The sequence below is a fragment of the Primulina huaijiensis genome, chromosome 3 (genome assembly GCF_012295235.1).
Source record: "Primulina huaijiensis isolate GDHJ02 chromosome 3, ASM1229523v2, whole genome shotgun sequence".
NCBI classification, from domain to species: Eukaryota; Viridiplantae; Streptophyta; class Magnoliopsida; order Lamiales; family Gesneriaceae; genus Primulina; species Primulina huaijiensis.
This window is the reverse complement of record NC_133308.1, coordinates 393,440-406,469: the sequence shown is the minus strand read 5'-3', so window position 1 is coordinate 406,469 and position 13,030 is coordinate 393,440. Positions and strand designations below refer to the sequence as shown.

The 13,030-nt window shown below is 36.2% G+C and overlaps 4 protein-coding genes across 6 annotated transcripts; 1 reads left to right on the top strand and 3 right to left on the bottom strand.

The window, feature by feature from the left end:
- Nucleotides 1–253: 253 nt before the first annotated feature.
- LOC140972750 (E3 ubiquitin-protein ligase At1g63170-like) lies at nucleotides 254–3,781 on the top strand. The gene is made up of 5 exons (XM_073435142.1): nucleotides 254–914; nucleotides 1,786–1,905; nucleotides 2,019–2,151; nucleotides 3,071–3,235; nucleotides 3,340–3,781. The coding sequence occupies exons 1-5, from the start codon at nucleotides 358–360 to the stop codon at nucleotides 3,514–3,516; spliced, it is 1,152 nt and encodes a 383-aa protein (XP_073291243.1). The 5' UTR covers nucleotides 254–357; the 3' UTR covers nucleotides 3,517–3,781.
- Nucleotides 3,782–5,270: 1,489 nt separating this feature from the next.
- Nucleotides 5,271–6,075, bottom strand: LOC140972008 (BON1-associated protein 2-like). Its single transcript, XM_073434480.1, has one exon. It carries the CDS (start codon nucleotides 5,910–5,912, stop codon nucleotides 5,412–5,414), a length of 501 nt encoding a protein of 166 aa, XP_073290581.1. The 5' UTR covers nucleotides 5,913–6,075; the 3' UTR covers nucleotides 5,271–5,411.
- A 1,020-nt stretch (nucleotides 6,076–7,095) lies between these two features.
- On the bottom strand, nucleotides 7,096–9,480 carry LOC140972747 (bifunctional protein FolD 4, chloroplastic-like). 2 transcript variants are annotated; one of them, XM_073435138.1, is made up of 5 exons: nucleotides 9,184–9,480; nucleotides 8,481–8,809; nucleotides 7,937–8,173; nucleotides 7,688–7,855; nucleotides 7,096–7,573 (listed from the first exon to the last, which is right to left on the bottom strand). In XM_073435138.1, the coding sequence occupies exons 1-5, from the start codon at nucleotides 9,389–9,391 to the stop codon at nucleotides 7,403–7,405; spliced, it is 1,113 nt and encodes a 370-aa protein (XP_073291239.1). In that variant the 5' UTR covers nucleotides 9,392–9,480; the 3' UTR covers nucleotides 7,096–7,402. The 2 variants fall into 2 exon arrangements, with proteins under 2 accessions (XP_073291239.1, XP_073291240.1); XM_073435139.1 differs by having other exon boundaries at nucleotides 8,481–8,806; nucleotides 9,184–9,479.
- Nucleotides 9,481–9,827: 347 nt separating this feature from the next.
- Nucleotides 9,828–11,932, bottom strand: LOC140972749 (LIM domain-containing protein PLIM2c-like). 2 transcript variants are annotated; one of them, XM_073435140.1, is made up of 5 exons: nucleotides 11,547–11,932; nucleotides 10,846–10,945; nucleotides 10,718–10,746; nucleotides 10,495–10,584; nucleotides 9,828–10,382 (listed from the first exon to the last, which is right to left on the bottom strand). In XM_073435140.1, the coding sequence occupies exons 1-5, from the start codon at nucleotides 11,682–11,684 to the stop codon at nucleotides 10,083–10,085; spliced, it is 657 nt and encodes a 218-aa protein (XP_073291241.1). In that variant the 5' UTR covers nucleotides 11,685–11,932; the 3' UTR covers nucleotides 9,828–10,082. The 2 variants fall into 2 exon arrangements, with proteins under 2 accessions (XP_073291241.1, XP_073291242.1); XM_073435141.1 differs by having other exon boundaries at nucleotides 10,718–10,743; nucleotides 11,547–11,931.
- Between the last annotated feature and the right edge of the window lie 1,098 nt (nucleotides 11,933–13,030).

Here is a 13,030-nt window from a genome sequence, read left to right as displayed (position 1 = left end):
AAAGTTTTTGTCTTTTTAGAAACCACGCACATTTCTGTCATTTATAGAGAATTTTTTATGACTAATTTTTAAAAATACATTTTTTTAGAAACCATTAATTTCACATAATAACCAAGAAGATGTGTATTTTCTAGATTTTTCGTAAAGATGAACAAATATAATATTATATATGATTTATTCCACAATATAATACTATATTTTGTGTGTGTGTGTGTATATATATATATATGAATATATATTCTCAAGATTTTTCAACTCCCACCGTCCGATCAAGCTTCCCCCAATAAGCGCGAACCACGACGCACGGTACTCAAAACACGTAGAAACTCTCAGAAACGCAAATTGGCCCATAGAACGATGTCGTCTGATAGCAACACTTCAACGCCTCCGGGGGCGGTGGATTCCACGCCGTTGCTCGATGACCAGACCTTACGCCCTCGCCCCCGCTTCCTCCGCCGCCCTCCCAGCCTCCGCGGCGCTGCTCGCTTCCTCCGGAGGGCCAGCAGCCGCAGCCGCGTGATGCGTGAGCCGTCCGTTCGTGTGCGTGAAGCTGCTGCCGAGCAAATCGAAGAACGGCAGAGCGATTGGGCTTACTCTAAGCCGATAGTGATACTGGACCTTGTTTGGAACCTCGCTTTCGTGATTGTCTCGATTTCGGTGCTGATTGTGACACGTTATGAAATGCCGTCGATGCCACTGAGGCTGTGGATTGTCGGCTACGCTTTGCAGTGCATTCTGCACATGGTGTGCGTGTGGACGGAGTTTAAGAAGAGGTATTCGCAGCGGAATTCGGAGGGGAGTGAGAGGGGACATTTTAGGTATACTCGTAATTTCACGAATTCAAGCTCCGGAAGTGATGACGTGGAGTCTGGTGATTACGATACTGAACGCCGGCAAAGTGATGACGAGACTAGGTACTTGGGGGCTTTTGTGGTTTGTGCGTTCATTTTTTTGTTGAAATTCTATAGGTCTTTCAATTCACATTGAGAACAATGTAGTATATGCAGTTACTCATATTGCATAAGACAAGTCTGTATAAATATCTAGGACTGGTTCAAAATTGTAGTTCCAAGCTTGTGGAATTGTAGATGCCGCACTTGGGAAATTGACTATAGACTTGATTAAACTGAATGGTCTTTTGAAAGAGACTTGAAATGGTTTGGTAGTAGATAAATTGTTGGTATGCTGCAGCTAATGGTAGTTGGATTTTTGAGAATTTTTTACTTGGTAAAATGCTAATAATGAAGCCTTTTGCATAAATTGTTTGGAATGCCAGAATGGGAAATTTGGTGGTTTACAGTTAGCTCATTTGATGACTTGAATGGAGAACTTTTGCTATGGTGATCTAGTTCTCGTTAAATTTCAAGGATAACTTTTTTTGTTTTCCACTCATTTAAAGCCAGTAGCTGTATAAATTTTCCTAAAATTTTTCTTTGCATTGTTCTGATGTCGGGTTGCGCGGGTAGAGCAAAATGACTCTAGAGAATGCACATTTCCACCTAAGTACCCTCTTAGTTTCTCTTTTCCAATCTTTTCCTCTTATCTTATGAATTGAATGGCCATGATTTTATTCAAACAGTACCAGACCTGAACAGTCTTACATTTTTCAGTCCATTATCTTGGTTTGCTTTCAAATTCATTTGTTTTTTCCTTTTAGTTGACAGAGGTCTAGTCTAACTTTCCAATTAAAAGTTAAACACCAGCAAGCAGTAGATTGGAAGTCATATTTAATGTCGGACCTTGAGAAATTTGGTTAATATCATCTCTTGATGTTTCTTTTGGCAGTGTGGCTAAACATCTGGAGTCTGCAAATACCATGTTTTCATTCATTTGGTGGATAATTGGGTTCTATTGGGTTTCTGCTGGTGGGCAAAGCTTGACTGCTGAATCACCTCAGCTTTACTGGTTTGTGTTAATTTATGAACCTGTATGGATTGATACTATTAGCAACCTTTCAAATACATTTTTATTTCTATATAACTACATGACTATTGACCTATTAATGATTTCTGTTGCAGGCTTTGCATCACATTTTTGGCCTTTGATGTGTTCTTCGTTGTTATCTGTGTTGCTGTGGCATGTGTCATTGGAATTGCTGTTTGCTGTTGTCTACCCTGTATTATAGCAATTTTATATGCAGTAGCAGATCAGGTAAGTGGTGTTGAATAATTTTATACAGCTAATATCTTGCTTCGGTTGGTACTTTGAGTCGTATCCTTCTTGTGTTAACTATTAGATTATGTTTGATTTTGGTTGGTTGCTTTAATGGATAATCGAGTGATTTATCACCACTCTTTTTGAGTAACTTGGGATGTATACTTTCTACTTGTCATGTCTCAAGGCCGGCACATGAGAATGATTTGCCTTGACTATTCTGTATTGTTACTGGCATATATTGTGTATGAAAAGAGTGCTCATGGCTTTTGTCACAGTTTTTTTGCTATCCTAGTAGCTTACAAATTTCTTGTAGTTGCTAGTGGTTTTACTCTAGGTTGACCAATGTATGATTCCAAATAATGATTAGAAAAATGAAAAGGGGGTATGATGTCAAGGATCAAGAGGATAAGCATGCCTCTGAGTTGTTAACAGTTAACATATCCTTCACACTGTGCTCATTATAGAGTTTAAAACTAAATGTTCAACCATCTGTCTCCCCCACATGTTATAATTTTGAAATATCCTGCACGCTTTATCTTCTTTGACGAACTGATCTTTTATCAAATTAGAAATGGCTTAATCAGACTCATTTGTACGTACTTCGTCATAGGGGAAGTGAATCTCTTATTCATTTTAAAAAATAGTGGAATTCTTTTGCTGTAAATGACCTTGGAAGCATGCTAAAACTTAAGTTCTGGGTAAAGCAGTGGTGCTGTTAGATATTTTTCACTTGATTTTCGAAGTTTCTAATTTTGCAAGTTGATTTGTGTTAACTTCGATTCCATGGTAATGGTATGCATGCTGGTAAACCTAGGAAAAGAAAATTTTCCAATCTTATGCTGTCCATTCTCTGCAGTAAAGTGATTTTTCTTCTTCTTGTTTTTACTTTTTGTTTCTTGCTTTATGGCTTCAGGAAGGAGCTACTAAAGAAGACATCGAGAGGCTACCTAAATACAAATTCAGGAAAATTGGTGATTTTGAGAAGCAAAATGGAGAAATACAAGAATCGTTTGGAGGGATAATGTTTGAATGTGACACTGATTCCCCCACAGAGCACGTTCTTCCCCTGGAGGATGCTGTATGTCTGCTTATACTGTCTTTACTTCTGTGTACAATTTTCTGAATTCAATTAAATCTTCTCCGTGTCCTTAATCCTTTAGATTCCTCTTTATTGGGTTGCAGGAATGCTGCATTTGTCTAAGTTCCTATGATGATGGTACTGAATTGCGTGAACTCCCTTGTCGCCACCATTTTCACTCGGCCTGCATCGATAAGTGGTTGTATATGAATGCCACCTGTCCTCTATGCAAGTTCAATATACTGAAAAACGGTAACCAAAGCGGCAGTGAAGAAGTATGATCGACCAAAGGATTAGCCATCATACAGAATGCTCGAGTGTCTCCGAAGTTGAACGGTCATGTTGGATCGAAACATATCCAGCTTTGAGGAGGCAATGGCTGTTTGTTTGCTTATGGTTTTTTTTAATAATATCATTAAGGAACTTCTTGTTTCTGTCACTTTAGAAGTGGAGTTAAAGCTTGAAATTACTCTCGAATTCTGAAATGTATGATATGTATGTAATATTACTTGGTGTTTTGTGTTGTCAAGGGAAATCACACGTTAATGTTGCATATAAACTTTAGAATGGAAAGTCGTAGTAGTTTATCAGCTGCTAGTGCAAAGCTTTATTGTAAATCGTGGAACTTGAATGTTCAAAACAAAATCAAGATATTTTTGTGGAAGCTTGTTCCCGAGATATTACAGCCATATGGCCAGTACTCTCTCTTTTTAAAAGTCACACTTTCATGGACCTTATGAATTGGATTGTTAGCAATTGCTTAGGCGATGATCTTTGTACCTTTACGATGGTCTATTGGAGTATTTTGTTATCTAGAAATCAATCAATATTTGAAAGAAGGATTGTATCGTCACGTGATATAGTCTCTAGGGACCATTTTTGATATGTCAAAAAAGGAATCCTGGAACATTCCCCTGTCTCAAACAGACATATGATGGAGAGCAACTCCTGACGTGTCGATAAAGATTAACGTGAATGTTGCGGTTATCAGGGGATCCAGACCATTTTGGAGTAGGAATAGTTGTTGGCGACAATCATGGTACTGCTCTTATGACTGGAGCAAGTAGTTTACAGGGGGGTATTTTCTAAGTCGATTTGGTGGAATGGTTGGCAATCCAAGTAGGCCTTAAACTTGCATTTCAACATGGGTGATCTAATATAATCTTGGAATCGAATGCTATCAACGTTATAAAGTCAATTTCTCATCCATCCCAATTTTAAATATCTATGGAAATTTAAGTAAACTTCAACACTTTTGCCTTTAAATATCATATTTGTCTTTGACCATGTTGGATTTGGATCATCTGTCCTCACTGAAAACACAAGGTGTTGTGCATTTTTTACACGAGGTGATCAACTAATCATCGTTTCATTCGACAACTTTTCGAATTTATCTGAAATTGCGTGAGATTCACAAAACGATCCGTTGATCATCTTGTGTAAAAAGTACACAATATCTAGTATCGTGTTTTTAACACAACATATGATCCAAATCCGACGACGTTGTGTTAAAAAAAATGTCCAAAGTCAATTTTCATATTCTTTCATAAACCTTCTAAGAAATTATGTTTGCCTTTTAAAGTCCTTGCTACACGTCTACACTTTTATATAATGAGATTATTTGATATGATTAATTCATGATGTCTTTCATAACATTTCATTTAGATCGTATTTAGATTGATAGATCTGACTCCCTTCAAATTGTTTGATTTTTTTAGACTACAAAATTAGGTGAATTTTAAATCAACTAATTATATATTAAATTATATAAATTTTTTAGTAATTGTGATAGCTTTTATAAATTTCAAATACATGTGTTGTATTGAAATTAATCTGCGAAGTCTTTTTCCAAATCAAATCAATTTTCAAATCAAAGTCATTAATCAAGACACAAATTTATAGATTATTAACAACTTGTCATATTTAGATTCAATTAATCTTTATAGTAATTGCGATTAACTTCAAGATTTCAAATATTCGTGTTGTTTTGAAATTTATATTTGAAATGTTTTTAAAATCAAATCGATCAAATTCATTTATCCAAACACAAATTTATAGATGATTTGACAACTTGTCTTGGACACAATCGATCTTTCTAACCAAATATGTGCAGTTAATTTCTCGAAATCAATGTTCGACATTAGAACATTGATTTTTACAGAGTAAAAACCCATTTCTATCTATAGAAAACTGGAATCCCCATGACGATCCCGTTAGACACTTTGTTCTCCACCGGGAAACCCGTCCACGGCCTAGCACAGCTGGCGGAACAGCGAGATTTGCCGCTTCCGCCTCTCACTTTCACCGACAAATTCACGATCCCGTTCTTCTCCCCGCTAGCGTCCCTCAACCTGTAACTCAAGAAACTCATTGAATTCTCCGGCAGAAACCCGCCGGAGAAATCCGTAACTGGAATATTCGCCGATCCAATTACCTTGTTACCGGAATGCGCTTCCACGGTGATGAAACGAGCATGCACCGGCAGCTCCATCACTAGCTTCTCGTTCCATGAGGGGCAGCTCCCTCCCTGCGTATCCATACCCGTTGAACGGGAGTTAAACGGGTCGGATCTGAGGACGACAAACGCGTTCTTCTTGACGGGTTGCCTCCGTTTCATGAGCAATCCTTCTGCAGATATCACTGTAACTTCGATCACCATTGTTGGGGCCTTTTCCATTATTATACTAAAAAAATGGGAATTGGGAATGGGTTTAATTTCGTGCGTGGAATGATATAATGAAGATTATTGTTGGAGATTTCGAATACTTTGGAAGTATGTATAGGAATGATTGAAGGAAGGGAAATGGAAACAAGAAAGAAAGAGTGAGGCTGTTTCTGTGGCGCGGCCATCTTCCAGAGGGAAAAGGGTCGGAAACACCAATTTTAATAAATTCGCTTTTTTTATAGGAAAAAATAATTCCAACATTGCGTGTCTCCCATGAGACTTTATCCATATGTCCTGTCCTTTTCAAACATTATGTTGCTCTTTAATTTTATTTTTACGATTAAAAATAAAATACTTATTATATCATAATACAATATTTAATATTTTATCTGTCAGCCACTCAGATATAAACAATTCCGACATCATCAAAATATGATGTTTGAATATAGATGAAAATGTGTCTCACGCTGAGAATTCACTTTATATTACTAAACCTAGTTTCAATCGAGGTTCAAGTCTTTTGGGCGTTTGTTGCACCCTATTCATCTCTCGATCAACACGTGTGGATATAATTGACAATTTCAGTGGGAGACAATGTGCTTCGACATTGTTAAGATCGAATTAGATTTTAGAGAAGGAGATGAATAAACTCTTTTAAAATTTTTCTTCATAATATTAATAAATAGTGGGATCAGTCTTGATAGTGCTAACTATACAAGACCTGATTTTCTCGATATTTAAGACCACATGTTGTGCGAAAACGATATGATGGTTCTTAAGATGATCATATACTCAATATATAAGTAAACAATGCATATAAATGCAGTTAAAACATTGTTGATGCGAGTGGAGCATACAAAATGACAAGGTTGAAAAATGTATAGTAAATTTTGAGAATGTTTATATTAAAAACACAAAATGTCAATTTAGTTTCATATATATTGAATTGTGATATTTTCAATCATGTATATTTATTAATCAATTATATTTTTGTAATTATGTTATAATAATAATTTTTACTCATTTTCTCAAAATTATATAATAAAATTGTTAACATCACTGTTATTTTTGATAGATATTTTGTTAAATATGTGTGAATGTGACGAGTAAATATTTTAACTATGTAATTATAAATAATATATAATATTATCAATAATTTAATAACATGATTTTGAAGATGATCAAAGATTGATCGTCGAGGCATAATTACATGACTGTAATTGATTCAATTGAGGTTCAAGTCTTTCAAGCGTTTGTCGCAACGTATTCATGTCTCCACAAAAACATCATTTCTATTTCTATTTCTATTTCCCAGCTGCAATAGGTCGTCCTTTCAACCAAGATCATAAATTTATCAGAAAGATCGAAAGTTCGGTCCCAACCGAATTGCACTGCTTCAATGGTTGTAAAATATAAGGGTATGGGGTGCTTGCATACCAAGCCCAGTTCGGCAGAAACAGCAGAATCTCTAAAAGGAATATGCCCTCGTCTGATAATAGATGTCATTCGAAGTTGTTAGCTCTCTTTGCTGCGACAAGGGTGTTTAAGAGAAGCATAGCTATAGTCATAGGCCCAACTCCCCCAGGAACAGGGGTAATAGCGGAAGCCTTCTGGCTTGCCTCGTCATAACAAACATCTCCAACAAGTCGATACCCTCGAGGGCTCTTAACGTCCTGTCACATGAGAAGGCACGAATCTTGTTATAATTCCCCATGTCGGCACGATTCACTATGTGACAGAGTTTAACCAAAAGAAAGGAAATTTTTTTTGAAGAAAATGATGCAAACCTCAACTGGATTTATTCCGACATCAATGACAACAGAGCCAGGCTTGATCCAGCTACCCCTCACCATGTTTGGCTGCCCCACAGCTGAGATAACGATGTCTGCTTCTCTTGTGATCTCCTCCGGGTTTTTTGTTCTTGAATGGACAATAGTGACTGTGGCATCTTCCCTCTGCCAGAATAACAAGCAAGAAAAATTGAAATAGGACAACAAAATGCATTAAACTGCTCATTAAACTTGAGGATATCGTACTTGCAATAAGAGCGCAGCAGGCATCCCAACAATATTACTCCTGCCAATTACAACAGCCCTCTTCCCTTTGATCGCAACGCCATATCTATGCAATAACTCTATGCATCCTTTGGGAGTACACGGAACAAATAATGGTTCACGATCTCTCATGGCTAGACGTCCAATATTATAAGGGTTGAAGCCATCGACATCTTTCTCTATACAAACAGCATTCAAGACATTCTGCTCGTTCATATGCTGCACAAAAAATATACCCACAAAAACAAAAAACAAACCAATGATTGGAAAGTATCAAAATGAGAGTTACAGTCATCAGATGAACTCAAAGGACATCCATTGCAGTAGGGGTTCAAATTCTACCGATTTGTAGCCCTAAGGGAGTAGTCTGTCTCGCTAACAAGAAAATTACCACTTTTCTTTACAAAATTGCATTCACATTTGTTTTGCTTGTATCCTCTTGCTATATTTAATGAATTATGAACGCACAATTTTCGGCCACATAAAGTGTAAAGGTGAGTCAAATACTCAGATATAGGAGGCTTACAGAAGGTAGTGGCAACTGAACAAGAATACCATGAACCGAAGGATCGTCGTTGAAGCCTGAGATGTGCTTGAGCACTTCTTGTTCTGAGGAGTTTTCAGCCAAATGCACTTCATATGACTTTATCCCTACAGATTCACAGGTTTTCTTCTTGTTGTGTACATAAGTAGCAGAATCTTTCCTGTCTCCTACAAGAATAACTGCCAGTCCAGGAACAACCCCTATAGAGTCTTTCATCCTAGATATCTCAATAGCAATCTCATCCCTGATTTCTTTGGCAGTTGATTTTCCATCAATGACCTTCGCAGCAGCCTCGGTGATGGTTGCAGCTGCTGATTCCACAGAACGAGACATATAAGACCACATTGAAAAATTACCAAAATTAAATATAAAAATTTGCAGACATAGAAACACAGTTTAACACATGCAAACCAATATTATACACCATTTTTTTAAATCTACAGTTGCCAAACTACAAATAACACTAAAATCATAGTCGTTACAGTTTGGGATTTTCTGGTACGAACTAATTTGATGGGTAAGCCAACTCAATTTATTCGGATGACGGAAAGTTGATTTTTCGAAAACGAAATCCATTTATAGGATCCAGCCATTTGCTGCCCGTTATGCATTCACATTTTCAAATACGTGATCAAGGAAAAAAGTTGATACAGAACAATCATTCAGCATAGCATTGTGGGCTTACTTTTCGTAAAACCGGAGGAGGAACACCGTGAGGCGGTGGTACAGGCATTCGTATTGATCGTTCTCACACTTTTAAAAAAGGTAGAGGGCCTTCGAGTCGAAGCCACCTGAAGAGCAGTGATTCGGAACACTCTTTTGGCCTCTCGATAGCAGCAATCTGTGGTGGAGCTGAAAGCGGTGGACGCAGATGCCGTGGAGGCAGCGGCCATTTCGAGACCGATAATTTGGAGCCTGATTTTGAGCCCTATGCTTGCTTGCAAGCTAAAAATGTCGATGCTACGTGCTGAGACTGGTGATCAAGCTAGGGTTTTACTAGTCGTGTTAGAGATACAGCGCTTTTACATTTTTATGAAAAGCGTGTTGAATTAAAAAGAGAGGAATTTGCTTCTCCTTTTATAAGAAAATGACTAGACTAGACTAGAAATCAAAACAAGTAGGGGGAAGAGAAATCAAATCTTCCACCTTGAAGAATTGAAAAGGGAAAGGAAAGCTGGGATCGTCAATTTGGGAAGGTTATTTTGCAAAATAAAATGTTTGACTTCCATAATTTTCTTAAAAGAAAATACTTTCAAATTTGATTTTTCAAGTTTTTTTAAAATAATTGGTTTTGAGAAGATAACCCTATTAAAAGTTCTTATGCAAATGTATCACAATTATTTTTTCCAATATATCTAAACAATAAATTGTCCAGAAATTTCCGGATATAAACAATGCATACTGATTCTTGATCACTACGACATATTCTAAATAATACATAATTAATCTAATCACGATAAAATGCAATACAATCTAATCTGTCAAGATTCAACAATAGAAAGAAAGAAGAATGTGAAAAGAAACTTATAAACTTTTATGATTTGTAACAAAAACCGCCAAAAACACATTACATTCAAAGTTCTTCTAAGATTGTTCCTGTGCTTTCTCGGATTCTGATTCATGCTCAGCATCACCCACTTCCTCCTTTGGCTTGTCGTCATGGACGGCCTCAGCCTCGAACTGCACAGGTTCTACAACACACTTTTTATTCGTGGCGGCGTCAAGGATGTGTTGGTAGTTCCCTTTCTCCAAGAATAGTTGTTGAAAATGGACCTTGCAATATAGGATCCCATCTAGCGCAGCATAAGATGAGTGTGTGAGAGGGCAGCCTCCATGAGCACACTTGAAGCATGACTTGTGAAAAGATTCTCCCTCCATTGTCATCTGCTTGATTAGCAGAAAATGTATTCAAGTCATGAGTAAATATTCTCTGCATATTTTTCTTTTTAAATTTTGTACATTTTTGAAAAAAATATATACAAATCAAGTTACTTGCCTTCTCCAGGGGGTAAACAGTTTTCTCACAAGCTGAACATTTGTCTACAGTCCCAGAAAACATGGCAGAGACCTTGCTAGACGTCCTTGTCTGCATTAATTCAAAAAAAAAAAGGGAAAAATATTGAATTTTCCTTCAAAACAATATATATTGTAATGCAGTTTTTCCATTTTCAGAGCATTTCATTGGCAACGGAAAGAATGACAGAGGAAAATAGACGTACCAACGAATTTTCCCTCTCAGGTTTAGCTGCTAACAAATTGATTAAATGTCAAAAGAATGAGTAGGTGTCAGATAAGTAACAATGTGACAGCTAAAGGAGTAAATGAATTTCGAAGTAAGATGTATTACAAGTTTGAAAGTTCTTGCTAAAGTTTCCAGACTCCTTGAAAAGTTGTTCAAAATGTGGTTTGCAGTACAGAACTCCATCCATTGAAGAGTAGTTGCTCATCTGCCACGAAACATTGCAAGATTAGACTAGTGGTAGGTAGTTCCGTGGAGCTTTCGAAAAAGGGTAGCCTAGAGTGTAAGCACAACAATGAACCGTGACGAACCCTCAGATGACCTATCTAAAATGGTAAAATCATACAACAAAAACATAAATTGTAGAGCTTCTAAAGTGATGTCCCCCGCTAAAATGAAAAAGAAAACCCAATTCTTTTAGTTTTGGTAGCCAATTACATCAAGTTGGCCCATGTAAAATCATATACTTGCTATGTTGTATAGCCCCATTTGTAGCAAATCCTAAGGTTCATAACTGAAGCACATTATGCTATCGATATCTCCATTTTTAGCCAAAAAAATGGCAAAAGACCATTGGTTCCATCTAATACGACGTTTCTTGTTTAAACTTGATGCATCACGAACATAATCCGAGGTAATATCAAAACCCAAGAATGTGTAAAAAAGAGAAAGAAATAAATAAGCACAGACGCGATCACACATTCACATATAGGAACATAACCAAATCAACAAATGCAATCACCTTTTCTTGCCTTTTGGATAAAAATCGTTACACGAAAAACAAAATATTTGGAAAGAAGATCACATACCACGAGAGTTCCTTTGCAGTGACTGCATTTGAAACATGATTTATGGTAAGTTGCTCCATCCGTAGTCAACAAATCAATGAAATAAACAGTCTTTTCACAAGTCTTGCACTTATCCAAAGTCCCTGTAAATGTTGTCATTTTCTTGTCTATCCTTCTTTTCTTCTCAGATTCTCTATGTTCAGAATTCTAGTAAACAGATCAAAGATTAAGAGAAAAGTAATTTACGATTCTGATCTCCATGAATACTTTTTTCTTTAAGTTTTTTAGCGATTTTATATCAGCCCACCAATATAAATTTTCAGTTCTTTTCCTTCAATAAATGGAAAAGTTTGAAAATCTACTGTGGAACCGACTATTCTTGGATGATCGATTGGAGATCCCATTGTTGTGAAGCAGCAGGATTATTAATGGGGTGAAAAAATTGGTGGAATCCGATTAAAGTGGACGGAAAATAGCTGATTTCTTCACTTGTTTGGTGGAAAAACATGTGGGAGGAAAATAATTTACCTTTTTGTGGACTGCGGAAGTTATGTTAGTTAGAAATGGTTTGTTGTAATTTTTTCAAAGAGGTTCCTTGAGAAACTACGGCAGAAAATTTTAAGGCTCGGAAATTCAAGATTTTGGTGAGATAAAATAATTTGTATATTAATTTTGGATCTTTTTATTTTTAAAAAAACATTCTCATTATCTTAAAAAAAACCAAATATGGAGTTAAGGAAAAAAAAAACCAAATGTGCATCTTCTTTTTTGAGAGAAAATATACATATTTTTTCCAATACACTATTGCATACCTATCTTTTTATTTTACTTTTATATTTCCCAACATAATAGATACACTTTATATGTAATTCTTAATTATTTCAAAACTATTTTAGAATTCTATTATATTATATTTTAATCCCAATAGATAACATTTTAAAATACATTAATTTTTATCAAAATTATATGTGGAGTATCCCAAAAATTATTTCCTAAAAATAATATATCTGAGTTGTTGGTCTCAGCTTCTCAAACTAGCCTCTGTCCCCTTCAGTTTACTCGGAGTAATCTCTCGGTCGCAGAAAACTTCAACAAGAAAAGAAAAGAAAACCCTTCTACAAAGTGTCCAAGCTACGAGTTTCTAGGGTGAGTGTGCTTCATTCTTTATTCAAGATTTTGTTTTGTCAAGGAATATTCATCCTATATTTGCTACTTGCTAGTTTCTTATCATCTTATGAGGGGTTCACTGTTCTGCACTTTTCTAATTAGTCGCAGCATCACGGTATGTTTTGATATGAATATTAACATTCATACACATTCAGCTTCACAATTAGAGCAAGATGATGATATTTCTTATGAAAATAAAAATGATACCATGATCAGAAGCAATGAAGAAGGAAAGAATAATCATATCAATAAGACAGATGATTGATTGAAGTACATCTGCTTCATAATCAAAGGAGATTATCTGTCATAGTTCTTAAATTAAGGGATTGTAATCTTAG

Excerpts from the sequence above, each read along its gene's own strand:
- LOC140972749 (XM_073435140.1), bottom strand. The coding sequence starts at position 11,684 with ATGACAACATTTACAGGGACTTTGGATAAGTGCAAGACTTGTGAAAAG. Across the intron at positions 10,946-11,546 it reads ACTGCAAAGGAACTCTCGTG|ATGAGCAACTACTCTTCAAT; the intron begins GTATGTGATCTT and ends GTTTCGTGGCAG. Across the intron at positions 10,383-10,494 it reads CTGTTTACCCCCTGGAGAAG|ATGACAATGGAGGGAGAATC; the intron begins GCAAGTAACTTG and ends CTAATCAAGCAG.
- LOC140972750 (XM_073435142.1), top strand. The coding sequence starts at position 358 with ATGTCGTCTGATAGCAACACTTCAACGCCTCCGGGGGCGGTGGATTCC. Across the intron at positions 1,906-2,018 it reads GAATCACCTCAGCTTTACTG|GCTTTGCATCACATTTTTGG; the intron begins GTTTGTGTTAAT and ends TTTCTGTTGCAG. Across the intron at positions 2,152-3,070 it reads TATATGCAGTAGCAGATCAG|GAAGGAGCTACTAAAGAAGA; the intron begins GTAAGTGGTGTT and ends TTATGGCTTCAG.
- LOC140972008 (XM_073434480.1), bottom strand. The coding sequence starts at position 5,912 with ATGGAAAAGGCCCCAACAATGGTGATCGAAGTTACAGTGATATCTGCA.
- LOC140972747 (XM_073435138.1), bottom strand. The coding sequence starts at position 9,391 with ATGGCCGCTGCCTCCACGGCATCTGCGTCCACCGCTTTCAGCTCCACC. Across the intron at positions 8,810-9,183 it reads CTCCTCCGGTTTTACGAAAA|CAGCTGCAACCATCACCGAG; the intron begins GTAAGCCCACAA and ends CTGTGGAATCAG. Across the intron at positions 8,174-8,480 it reads TTCAGTTGCCACTACCTTCT|CATATGAACGAGCAGAATGT; the intron begins GTAAGCCTCCTA and ends TTTTTTGTGCAG.